This window comes from Carcharhinus amblyrhynchos, chromosome 25 (assembly GCF_965287045.1).
Source record: "Carcharhinus amblyrhynchos chromosome 25, sCarAmb.v2.hapA, whole genome shotgun sequence".
In the NCBI taxonomy this organism is placed as follows: domain Eukaryota; kingdom Metazoa; phylum Chordata; class Chondrichthyes; order Carcharhiniformes; family Carcharhinidae; genus Carcharhinus; species Carcharhinus amblyrhynchos.
Window position 1 is genome coordinate 42,963,840 of NC_137348.1, and position 13,378 is coordinate 42,977,217.

General features: G+C 44.7%; 1 protein-coding gene across 4 annotated transcripts in view; it reads left to right on the plus strand.

Moving 5' to 3' along the window:
* The window catches only part of ndor1 (NADPH dependent diflavin oxidoreductase 1), a 38,155-nt gene extending 27,274 nt beyond the window's left edge, over nt 1-10,881 (plus strand). For all 4 annotated transcript variants that reach the window (XM_080212062.1, XM_080212061.1, XM_080212063.1 and 1 more), the window contains 5 exons: nt 133-247; nt 5,622-5,768; nt 7,061-7,179; nt 8,434-8,528; nt 10,459-10,881. In XM_080212062.1, coding sequence (XP_080068188.1) covers nt 133-247; nt 5,622-5,768; nt 7,061-7,179; nt 8,434-8,528; nt 10,459-10,603 — 621 coding nt within the window. In that variant the 3' untranslated portion in view covers nt 10,604-10,881. The remainder of the gene's footprint in view (nt 1-132; nt 248-5,621; nt 5,769-7,060; nt 7,180-8,433; nt 8,529-10,458) is intronic.
* Nucleotides 10,882-13,378: the final 2,497 nt, after the last annotated feature.

The window sequence follows — 13,378 nt, forward strand, 5'->3', positions numbered from 1 at the left end:
CGTGATCATCCAGGTTTCCATGCTGGAAGTGCTGGATCGAGCTTTCCCCACCTCCCAGAACAGTGAAACAATCAAATGATTGATGGAAATGAATGTGAATACAAGATTCTCACTCTGCTTACTGCTCCTCAGGCTTATCCCAGTCGGATTCAGATTCTGATGGCTGTCGTTCAGTACAGGACCAAGTTAAAGAAGCCTCGCAAGGGCCTGTGCTCCACTTGGCTAGCATCCCAGAACCCTCAGCAGAGTAAGTCTCACCCACTGCTCCCTCGATTCTGGAACCCACGATCATCAGTTATTGTTTGAAGGCTGATTCTCACTCCCCAGCTATGTTGAGGTTGAAGATTGCAGCCAGACAGCACTGGGTGGTTGATGTTGGGATTGCATACACCAATTTATGGTTTTGCGTGAGGGTTTGTGTCTTAGATGACTCTCCATATTCTTCCTGTTGAGATGGGTGGACTTGTTTATCACACTCTCAGTACATTGTGACCTGGTGATCTTTAGCCATATATTTTTCTTCCTAAGCTGCAGGGAGCTAACAGATATCGGAGCACACGCCTAGCCCTAGTGTTGTAGCTGAGATCACCCACTTGGTGGAATAGAGAATCAAAGCCATTCTTCTTTCGATTTCCTGTTTGTCTTGCTTGATATAGGGTTGACCACAAAATCTCCGTGAGATTTTCCTTAATGTGATTGCACTCCTTGGTGTGGAGGTGCTGGCATTGGACTGGAGTAAACACAGTAAGAAGTCTCACAACGCCAGGTTAAAGTCCAACAGGTTTATTTGATAGTAAATAAACTACTGTGTTTATTCCACTCCTCGCCAGTAGGTGTCCGTGACAACTTGCCTGACAGAAGGTTGTGATTCAGCTGCCTGTATCACAGTCTCCAGTATCCCAGTCGCCCACTGGCCCTCGCTGATCTCCACTGAATCCCTGCACGGTCAGTCCTCGGACTTACAACTCCATTGCTTCCTGAAAAATGCGTCCCAAGTCAAATAATTGTAAATCAGGGATTGGTTCTTGAAACAAGGTCTGATGCACTATTTTCACCCAAATGACCGAGAATTTTGTACTCAATCAATTACAAAATAAATAGCAATAAGTTTATATAAAATTTAAATTTTAAGCAAAAGTTAGGAAACCACAAGATATAGGAGCAGAATTAGGCCATTCGGCCCATCGAGCCTGCTCCGCTATTCAATCATGGCTGATATTTTTCTCATCCCCATTCTCCTGCCTTTCCCCATAACCCCTGACCCCCTAATTAATCAAGAACCTATCTATCTCTGTCTTAAAGACACTCAATGACCCAGCCTCCACAGCCTTCTGTGGCAAAGAGTTCCACAGATTAACCACTCTCTGGCTGAAGAAATGCCTCTTCATCTCTGTTTTAAGGATCGTCCCTTTAGCCTGAGGTTGTGTCCTCCGGTTCTAATTTTTTCTACAAGTGGAAACATCCTCTCCATGTCCACTGTATCCAGGCCCCGCAGTACCCTGTAAGTTTCAATAAGATCCCCCCCATCCTTCAAAACTCAGTGAGTACAGACCCAGAGTCCTCAACCATTCCTCCAAAGACAAGCTCTTCATTCCAAGGATCATTCTTGTGAACCTCCTCTGGATCCTTTCCAAGACCAGCACATCCTTCCTTAGATATGGGGCCCAAAACTGCTCGCAATACTCTAAATGGGTTCTGACCAGAGCCTTATACAGCCTCAGAAGTTCATCCCTACTCTTGTATTTTAGCCCTCTCGACATGAATGTAACATTGCATTTGTCTTCCTAACTGCCGACTGAACCTGCACATTAACCTTAAGAGAATGTCAAACAATGACTCCCAAGTCCCTTTGGGTTTCGGATTTCCTAAGCATTTTCCCATTTAGAAAATAGTCCATGCTGCCATTCCTCCTTCCAAAATACATAACCTCACGCTTTTCCACATTGTACTCCATCATAAAGATTCACCAACTGAAAATAGCAACTGAACATCTTGAGCCAGGGAGATGGGCAGTGTAGAACGTCAGTGACCATGTACAAATATTTGATCTTATTCACTGGCGTGGCATTGTAATGTTGTAAATTCAAGTAAAATATCAATTTATCAACATTGTAAGTTCCATTCATCATAACTTGAGCATCTTTAAATAGAGGATTCCCTGTACCCAAAGCTATAAATCCCTGATTGACCATGTTATTCCAGCCCTAGACCCTGCCCAATAACATGTCGATCTGTAGCCTTGTGTATCTGCCATTAGCCTGCTCTTGGTGACAAGGCTCCCATTTACCTTGGCTCCATTCTCAAGAAGTCATTTCCAGAATTTCTCCCTCTCGATTTTAGTTCTTTCTCTCCACTTCGGAAACATCCTCAAAAGCTCTGTCACTGGAACTTTATCTCGTAAAGAGCCTGAAACCTTTGTCTGTTCTAATTGAACTGTAAGTAATGCCCAGTGTCATTGACTGTCAACCAAACCCTCCTCAGTGAATGGTTATTGCTGGAACTGATCATTGTCTCATGATTTCATGAGAGCCATGTCTTATATCTGCTGTTGCATCATCTCTAACCAGTGGCAGAAAACTCGAGCGAGCTTGTGTTTATATAGCACCTTTCATGTCCTCAGGATGTCACACTTTCCGGCCAATGAAATGCTTTTGGGGTGTAGTCACTGCTGTAATGTGTGATTTACAACAGTCAAGTTCCAGTGTGATAATTGACCAATTTTTCAGCCTGTTTTCAGGTCATGTTGTTTGAGGGATAAATATTGTCTAAGATGTTGGGGAGAATTTTCTTGCTCTTGGGAGATAATACTGTGGAATCTTTTATATCCACTTGAAAAGACAGACCACGTTAACATCTCATGAGAAAGGCTTCTCCTCAGTACTACACTGGACTGTCAGCCTAGATGGTGTTCTCAGGTTCCAGCATGGGACCCAAATCCACAACCTACTGAATCAGATGAGGGTGCAACCCTGGAGCTGACCCTGAAAGCATAAAATATACAGTGTCCTGATAAGAGAGGTAGTGCCAACAAAAAGCATCTCCCTTCCCGCTGGATTTTGGTAGCTTCCTATTTTTGTGTGTGTGGGGAAGGGGTGCTGCTGACATTGCTCGTGTCACTGGATCACTCCTGGATCTTTATCAGCTGTGGCAATGCAGTCTACGTTCTCTATAGCTGCCTGTCAGTGAACAGCCTGTCTCAGACTCCAGCAGAGTATCGGGTGGGTGGTATAATTTGTATTGAAGATCTGATCCATGAGATCTACACAGTGGGCAAGAACTTCAAAATGGCCAACAATTTCTTGTGGCCCTTCAAGCTATCCTCGCCACGTGGTGGCATGAACAAAAAGACAACACACTTTGTTGAGGGTGGTGATGCTGGTAACAGAGAAGACCTAATCAACAGAATGGTCAGAACTATGAACTAAAGGTAAACCACAGATGTGAGATTTCCACCATATTCTGTTAAATAAGGAAATTATTTACAAAAGAAAAGATTGAAGCGATGCAGCTAAATTCATTCTCAGACCCTTTCTATTGTTATGTGACAACATGAAGGAAGTGTTAAGTACTGGCTTTAATGAACTAATGGGACATTAGTTCAACAAATTACTTGATTAGTGAGAAGGTCGTGCACTTAATTGGACAGTTCATCAATAGACAGTCAACATGAGTCTGTCTGTCTGTCCTGTTCTGATCCAAACTGGTAACAGTGTAATCACACTGGAGACACTCAGCTGGGTTCAGATTCTGTACCCGTCATCTTGAAGCATCAGAATCATAAAATCACTGCGGTGCTGAAGGAGGCCATTCAGCCCATTGAGTCTGTACCAACAAGAATCCCACCCTCTTCCTGAAACTCCACATATTTACCCTGCTAATTCGCCTGACACTAAGGGACAATTTAGCACGACCAGTCAATCTAACCTGCACATCTTGGTGTGTGAAGGAAACCAGAGTTCCTGGAGAAATCTATGCAGACTCCTGGAACTGAACCCGGGTCCCTGGTGCTGTGAGGAAGCAGTACCATTGTGGTTTGCTCTTTATGATCATTTTGTTATTGATTTACTGTCGCAGTTATAACCTTCGCAGTTCACATAAATCATCGAGTTTTAGCCTGAGACCCTTACAACGCTGAGTTGAACTCATTGGGCATCTTATAACCCGGAGGTTCATCAAACAGATTGCTGAACACACATAGCAAAAGAGATCTTGTCTTTATCAATATCTTGGTGCATTGTCTAAAATTACAATTTAGGCAGTGATATGTTAATGGTTATGAATTGTGTTTACATCATGCAGGTGGTGGACATTCACTGGAGTTCATTTCATTATAGTTTCAATTGTTGAAATGTTAATTTGTAATAGGTTAATTAGGCAGTTAATTTGTAATAGGTTTACAGAGGACGTATAAACAGATACAAAGTAAAACCCTGGTTGCTGGATTTGGAGGAATGATGGAAATATGGTGTAGGAAGATTGGCTCCAGTTCTATCCTTCACCAGCTGGCTTTCTGCAATGGTCAAACACCTTCAATGCACATGTGGTGCCAAAATACCATCGTAGCTCGCAGAGAAAACTATTTCAAATGTTAAACTTGTGCTTCCTGTATGGTTTGCTCAGAATGTTTTATCCCGAGTTTAGGAGCTTTAGAAAGACTGCATGCATTGTTTTCTCACACTAACATTCATAAGAACATAAGAAGTAGGAGCAGGAGTAGGCCATCTAGCCCTTCGAGCCTGCCCTGCCATTCCATAAGATCATGGCTGATCTGTCGTGGCTCAGTTCCACATTCCCGCCCTCTCCCCATAACCCTTAATCCCCTCTCTCATCAAAAATCCATCAACCCGCGTCTTAAAAATATTTAGCGAGGCAGCCTCCACCACCTCAACGGGCAGAGAATTCCAGAGATTCACCACCCTTTGAGTGAAGAAGTTCCTCCTCAACTCCGTTCTAAACCGCCCCCCCCTTTATCTTGAGGCTGTGCCCCCTAGTCCTACTGTCCTTTCTGAGCGGAAAGAGTCTCTCCACCTCTATCCTATCCATCCCATTCATCATCTTATAAGTCTCAATGAGATCTCCCCTCATTCTTCTAAACTCTAACGAGTACAAGCCTAGTTTATTCAGCCTCTCCTCATAGCTCAACCCCCCTCAACTCCGGTATCAGCCTAGTAAACCTCCTCTGCACTCCCTCTAAGGCCAAAACATCCTTGTGTAAGTATGGCGACCAAAACTGCACACAGTACTCCAGCTGCGGCCTCACCAATGCCCTATACAGCTGCAGCAAGACCTCCCTACTTTTATATTCAATCCCCCTCGCTATGAAGGCCAGCACTGACTTATTTACTGTGCTTTATCCCTTTGGCTCTGGGGGACTGTGTTTGTTGGTGTTCCCTGATGAGTTTCCAATCTGGTTTCCAATGTGGAGTGCCATTAGCGTAGGTAAGGGTCATAGGTGGAAGAGGGATTCACAATGTTGAAGTGATGGTGCGGGCTCGTTGGGCCAAAGGGCCTGTTTCCCGTGCTGTGTTGTTCTTTGTGATCTGAAATCCCCTTCCTCTTCCCCTGATTTCCTTTGGAAAGACTGATTGTTGTGCCTCACTCTCCTTCAATTCCGCCCGCAGGTTCTGTATATGTGCCACTGTGGGTGAAGAAAGGGATGCTGCAATTTCCCACAGAGACCAAAATCCCAGTTATAATGGTTGGCCCCGGCACGGGGGTGGCGCCATTCCGAGCAGCGGTACAGGAGCGTATTGCGGAGGGAAAGAAAGGTCAGAGGTTATTGTCATTTTGCTGGTCAAGTGGCTGTAGTAACCTCGTTACGTTCCAGTTATGTTCTGCAACATCCTAAACGTCTGGTTGTCTGCCTCTTCACGGGAAAAGAGAAGAATTTTCATTTACACAGCACCTTCCTCAACTCCAGGATGTCTCAAAGTATTTTAGAGGCAATCAGTTACCTCTGAAGTGTAGCCACTGTCACGCTGTAGGAAACGTAGCAGCCAGTTTGTGCACAGCAAGATCCCACAAAGGGAAGTGACCAGATAATTGAGTTTTTTTGTGATGTATGTTGGTTGAGGGATGAATGTTGATGGGGCACTCAGGAAAACTGCCCTGATCTTCTCCAATTGCTGCCATGTCTGTGAGAGAACAAAGCAGATCTCGGTTTAAACATTTCAGCTAGAGGCAGTCTCTCCATCAGTGCAGTGCTCCCTTAGTACTGCACCTGAGTGTCAGCCTAAATATTGTACTCCAGTCTGTGGAGTGGGACTGGAACCCGCAATCTTCTGACACAACGAGCTACCCAATGCCCCTTTCTTTGCTGGTAAAGTAGCCTGATCTGGGAGGGTAACAAGGAAGTTCTCCCCTGCTCTGGGAAGGTTGCTGTGTCCAGAGCACGAGTGTTCCTTCAGTTTCTCAAATCACCAAGCAGATATTAAGAGCAGTGTTGTTTGAAACACAACATAGAAACATAGAAAATAGGAAATTTGATGGAGTTAATAAGTTGTTTTATTCCCCAATCACAACCCTGTTACATTCATCAGAATCAATCAGTTCAACAAGTGCTTACGTACCATAACACAAATAAACACTTTCCCTCACTCCAGTACATCCTTAACCTAATGACAGTGTCTCCATCTCTATCTTGCGATCTAGTTACTGACCCACATGCAATGTCTGTGTTGATTCTTAAACACGCTAAGAAGTCTGACAACACCAGGTTTAAGTCCAACTGATATATTTGATAGTAAACCCCTTCACCTGACGAAGGGGCAAACCCCAAAATAACTGTGCGTCCAATATTTAAACCACCTCTCGCCTGCCTGTGGCTGCTCAAACCCAGCGTGGTGACCGAAATACAAAGAAAGATGCTGGAAAACTCAGCGGGTCTGGCAGCATCTGTGGAGAGAGACAGAGTTAACATTTCGAGTCTAATGTTCAGCATTGAGGGCTGCTTGGAGAAAAGAGGCCCCCACGCACACATTCAAATCATTGGTAAATGATTTTCGGAACTCTAGGAATGGTCATTGAATCTCACACTGTGACATTCTCTTTCCTCTGTTAGGCAACTACCTCTTCTTTGGCTGCCGTGGGAAGTCAAAGGACTTTTTTTGCCAAACAGAGTGGGAGGAGCTGAATCGGAAGGGTGGCCTGACCCTATTTACGGCTTTCTCCCGGGACCAGGTAAGGGCTGTGCAGCGGGGACGGGAGAGAGAACTGGAGACTGGGCTTGCTGTTTTGTGACAGGTGGGGAAGTGGGGAGAAATTGCCACCTTTTAAACTCCACCTATATCTTTGTTAAGGAAACCCTCCGTCTGATTCTTCATTAATGTTACTGCTTATTTTGCGAGTCATTTCTGTACTTGTCTTCTTTTAATAAATCTAATCTACTGCCCAGATCTGCTGTGCAAAACCCAGGTAGCTTACAAAAAGACATTTAAAAGTAAAGGAACAGGAAGGATCTTGAACAAGAGAAGCTTCAGGAAAGATGGAGTGATGAAGAGATGTGGATTTGCAGATTGTCAGGTCTACTGGAATTCTTTTGGGAAATGGCAGAGTTAGTTGAAAACTGGTTGATCCATGATGACAAGGCCCTAAAATTTCCGAGGCTGGGTGTCCTTCCAGAATGTGGGCTGAAGTTTTGAGTTTTGGTTTGTAGGGAGCTGCTTCTGTCAAGATCTGGGTGTTGATAGGGTGAGAGGTGGCATCAGCTCCAGGGTTTCCCTGTGAAATTTCACCCATCACAGCCTTGGCAAGCCTTAACTGAACTCACACCTGGAACGAGTCTCATTGAGGCCTTGTGAAGGAAATACAGCCAGTTCCACAGCCAGCAATAAGATAATGACCAGATAAATTGTCTCAGTACTGCACGAGAGTGTGAGTAACACATAATCGCCTGACTCATTGAGCGCATCTGAGTGAGAAAGAGCCAAACAAACAAATCAAATCAACAGGATTGTCCCTGTCTCATGTTGCAATCTTTTATTTTGATTTATTACTGATTTATTTTGACTTGATTTATTACTGTCACATGCATTAACATACAGTGAAAAGTGTTATTTCTTGCGCACTGTACAGACAAAGCATACCGTTCATAGAGAAGGAAACGAGAAAGTGCAGAATGTAGTGTGGTCACAGCGAGGGTGTAGAGAAAGATCAACTTAGTGCGAGGTAGGTCCATTCAAAAGTCTGACAGCAGCAGGGAAGAAGCTGTTCTTAAGTCAGCTGGTACCTGACCTCAGACCTTTGGAAGAAGGTGGAAGAGAGAATGTCCGGGGTGTGTGGGGACCTGAATTACGCTGGCTGCTTTTCCGAGGCAGCGGGAAGTGTAGACAGAGTCAGTGGGTGGGAGGCTGGTTTGCCTGATGGACTGGGCTCCTGATGTGCTTCCGTTTTTCATTTTAAATAAGAGCTGCCCTCTGTGTGGTTTTAATGTAGGAGGATAAAATCTATGTCCAACATCGGATAAAGGAACAAGGACCCCTCATCTGGAACCTAATTCAGGAGGAACAGGCGTATTTCTACATAGCAGGGTAAGTGTGACAGTGGTGGTGATATATAATGATGGACTGTCCCATTGTGAGGAGGGTCAGTGACAGTAATTTGTGAATGGAAATGATAAATGGACCGTGTGTGAAACATGCTGTTAATTTGCTGCTGGTGACTCTGTACAAGGTGAATTTTATACACCCACGTTCTGCACAGTTCCTAGCAGCTGCGGATTCCTGTTACAATGTTCGAGATGGGTCTAAGTGTCTTCATTAACAGCTTCTGTGTGTCCATTAGCTGGGGCATTTGCAGTGGTTTCCAGTGGGACAGTAGTCACACTGTTTTTGTGTCCTGGCAGAGGGAGACTTTTCTTCCCGAGCTCCAGTTAACATCTCTTATAAAGCAGGTCGTTCCTTTGCATTGGAACCTGTTGATGCTGCACCGACTGATCTCAGTTCACATGGGCAGAATTAGCATTGTAGAATCTTTCAGCTAAATTAAGATTCAACACACTTTGTTATCTAATAAAGGCTAAATGCTAACAATCATATTACATTTTGATATTTCAGTTAACTTAATTAAGCATTATATTACAGAGAAACCTAAAGACTTGGGACAACAGATGTTGAAATTTTCGATGTATTGCTAATGCCATTATGTTTTATCCATAGAATTGGGAGATGTGCCATGAATCCGGGTTCATAGAATCCTCACTATGTCCGCGTTAGAGCTGTGTTCCAACACTTATCCCTCAGTTCAAACCCCCAGCATTGGCATGTCTCAGCCCAGATTCTGTGTAATATTTCAGTCTGTTGTGGGGTTTTATTGTGGATTGTACTCTATCACTGACCTTTGCCCTTTCTGGTGCACCTTCTCGGACAGCCAGAGCAGTCTGGGTCTCCTGGCAGTCGATGGTCAGGTAATGGACCAGATGGAAAACTTCACTGGTAACACTGTCAAAACTATCAGTCACAGAGCAGTTCATGACCCCTGTAGCCTTTGAGGAGATATTAGTGTTGGAGTGAATCTATTTCATAATGTTATAGAATACAAAGTATGCCCATAACCAGGCCATTCTGCCCAATAACTCCATGCTGGGCTTGATGCTCCACACGACGATCCTCCCACTGTACTTCATCTTTTATTCTTTGCACAACTGTGAGCATCGTTGGCGAGACCAGAATTTATTGCCTTTCAGATATCTGCTCACTTTGTCCTTCCAGACAGTAGTGGTCATGGGTTTGGATGGTGCTGTCAAAGGAACCTTGGCAGTAGATGGTACACTCGGTGCTAGTGTGTGGGGCTCCCAAGTGGCTGCTTTGTCCTGGATGGTGTCGAGCGTCTTGAGTGTTGCTGGAGTTGCACCCATCCAGGCAAATGGAGATTATTCCATCACACTCCTGACTTGTGCCTTGTAGATGGTGGACAGGCTTCAGGGAGTCAGGAGACGACTGCGAGCTTTCTGATTGGTGAGCTGCTCTTGTAGCCACCGGATTTCTGTGGCTAGTCCAGTTCAGTTCCTGGTCAATGGTGACCCCCAGGATATTGATGGTGAGGAGTTGGGGTTCAGTGATGGTAATACCATCAGATGTCCAGGAACAATGGTTAGTTTCTCTCTTATTGGAAATGGTCATTTTCTGGCATTTGTGTGGTGTGAATGTCACTCGTCAGCCCAAGCCTGGATATTGTCCAGGTCTTGCTGCGTTTGGCACAGACAGTTTCAGTATCTGAGGAGCCCCCTGTCTGTATACCCCTCTTTCTTTCTCCCTCATCTCCCTATTGTGCTTTTTGGACTTCCCTTTAAATCCATTTGCTACTTCCTGCGTTGGTGAATTCCACATTCCAGCTTCTCCCTGGGGAAAGGTGTTTCTCTTGAATTTCCTGTTGGATTTATTGGAGGCGTATTGTTTTGATGATCTTGCTTTTCTCTGACCGTTTGCCGAGCCTGTGTCCTGTTTTTTTCCTCTCCCACAGCAATGCTAAGATGATGCCAGCGCAGGTCACAGATGCCCTGAAATCGATTTTCCAGTCAGAGGGCGGCCTCTCTGAAGCCGAATCCGAGAACCTTCTTGTTGACCTGGAGCGATGTGGCCGATTCCAGACAGAGACCTGGTCCTGAGTGTCCCGGGATGTAGCAGCGTATCAGTTACATGGGGCCCGGAGCCCAGGCAGCACGTTCTGCCTATCCTGGAGTGAGGCGACAGTGAGTGCAGTCCGGTTACACAACACTCAACCCTGGGTTAGCTTGTCTGACTGATCATTCTGTCACTGAGGGGCAGAAAGGAATGTGTTTGAATGTTGTATTGTAATTTATCATTCACAAAATCGTCCCAGAGGATCACTGATTACTCAGAATCAATTGTGAGAACACTGAAGGTTACAATTTAATTGAATAAAATGGAGAAAAATAGCACTGGGCCAGAAATTGAATTCTGTTTCCCTTGAGAGTGATGTTGGTGCTGAACATGCCACAGCTACAACAAGCTCTGTGTCACGATGGAGCTCAGACTCCTCCAGAGGGTGGTGAGGAGCGAAGGATGCTTCCAGAGTCAGAGTTTCACAGCATGGAAAGAGGCCCTTCAGCCCATTGTGTCTATGCTGGCCATTGAAAACCTATCTATCCTCATCCCATTTTCCAGCACTTGGTTTATAGCCTTGTACACTATTGCCATTTCAAGTGCTCATCTAAATGCTTCTCAAATGCTGTAAGGGCTTCTGCTTCTATTGCCCTTTCAGACAGTGAGTTCCCCCAGATTCCCACTACCCTCTGGGGGGGGGAAAAGCTTTTCCTCTCATCTGCTCAGTGACTATCACTGTTTGCTGTGCAGACACATGGATTTGGGCCGGTGTCTGTGGGAGTTTGCTCATTCTCCCCGTGCTTGCATGGGTTTTCTCCGGGTGCTCCGGTTTCCTCCCACACCCCAAATATGTGCTATTAGGCTGATTGGAGGTAATAAATTGTCCCTAAATTAGTTTCCCTCAATGTGAATGGCCATAAACAATAGATAAGGGTCATGGGTGGAGGGAGGGTGGACAGGTGATGTTAAAATGGCGGCGTGGGCTCGTTGGGCCGAAGGGCCTGTTTCCTGGGCTGTTTTTGTTCTAAATCTCCTGCCCTTCATCTTCAATCGATGCCCCTTCTGGTTATTGACCCTCTACACCCCCCCTCCCCACCACACTTTTCCCCCTCTAGTCACCTGGCTCTCCTCAACCATTCTGAACACACTCCTTCAGCCAGCTTCTTAACACTCGGTGAGCTTTCCATTAGTGGAGAAGGGTGAAGACTGAGCTTCCATACAATGTCACTGCTCCAGGTAGCCTGGACACTGAGCTGCTGTGTGTGAGTTAATAATCGCCGATGGGGCATCCGAGAGGCATGATAATCGACTCCGAGATATATATTGCAACGAAAACCAGGAATAATCTAGTAATGATGCACCATGGATGAATGTAGAGATAAGGATACAACTGAACGTAAAGAAAGATAATTAATCAAATACAAAGATACCAAAGGACTGGATGACAAAAGTGAAGCCGAAAAAATTAGGGAATAGGCTTAAAAAAAGTTAGGAAACCAAAAAAAATCTAGAAAATTAAAACATCGAGGAATATAAAATGAAAATTCAGGTATTTCAAAAACACCTGAATAACAGGTGAAAAGTCAAGACGAGGATAGAGGAAATAAGGGATATCTTCTGTGTTCTTATTAGAGGATATCTTTTGTAAGGGACACACACAATAAACTCTCAAATAATAGGAACAAGATGGCAGGAACTTTGGAAAATTACTTTGCGTTAGTATTTACAAGAGAAACTGAGTTGGTGGGCACGACATCAGAATAAGAGATTTGAAAGGGGAGAGATAATTGGTAGACAAATCAAACTGTTAAAACCCCAGGATAGATACATCCACACATACTAAAAGTTAGGGAAGTAATAGCAGAGACATTATTACATTTATAATAATAAACTGTCATCTTGGAAGCATTGAGAACAAGAGGACACTGATTGAAGATGAGTAGCAAAAGCGTCCTGAGGAAAACCTTCTTGTGCTGAGAATCTGGAATATGCTGCCTGAGAGTGTGGTGAATTCAATCATGACTTTCCAAAGTGGTTAGCACTGCTGCCTCTCAGCTCCAAGGACCCGTGTTCAATTCCCGGCTTGGATCACTGTCTGTGTGGAGTTTGCGTGTTGCCCCCATGTCTGTGTGGGTTTTTTCCGAGTGCTCCGGTTTCCTCCCACAGTCTGGGAGACATGCGGGTTAGAGGGATTGGCCATGGTAATTGTTCGAGACTACGGGGATAGAGAGAATCTGTGTGCGATGCTCTTTTGGAAAGTCAGTGCAGACTCAATGGGCTAAGTGGCCTCTTTCTGCACCGTAGGGATTCTGTGGAATGGGATAATTATTTGAAGAGAGGATTTGTTGTGATTTGGGGGGGCGGGAATGGTAGGGAAGTGGGGATGGCTCTCAGAGAGCTGACTTAGACCTAACAGACCAAATGGGTTCAGTTTGGTAAGCCTTTGATAATTCATTAAAAATGGAAATAGTGCCGGAGGACTGGCAGCTAACGTGTTTCCTGTATTTCAGCACTGAGGAAATTTCAACTCGATTACTTTAACATCATTGGTAGGAAGAGTAACATCAGAGTCAAATTGCCAACCAATCAGCAACCTTTATCATGTGTTGATTGTTTGAAATTTGGAGTTCTTGTGTTTGACCTGATGAATAGAAGACGGAAAACTTCAGGACAGACCCAGCAGAGACGGTGACAGTGTCTGTAGTCAGGAGCGGATTTCCCTGAGAGTCCTCAACATCGATTCTGGACACCGTAACATTTCGTGGCATCAGGTCGAATATGGACAAGGAAGCTTCCTGCTGGTTACCATGTACCAT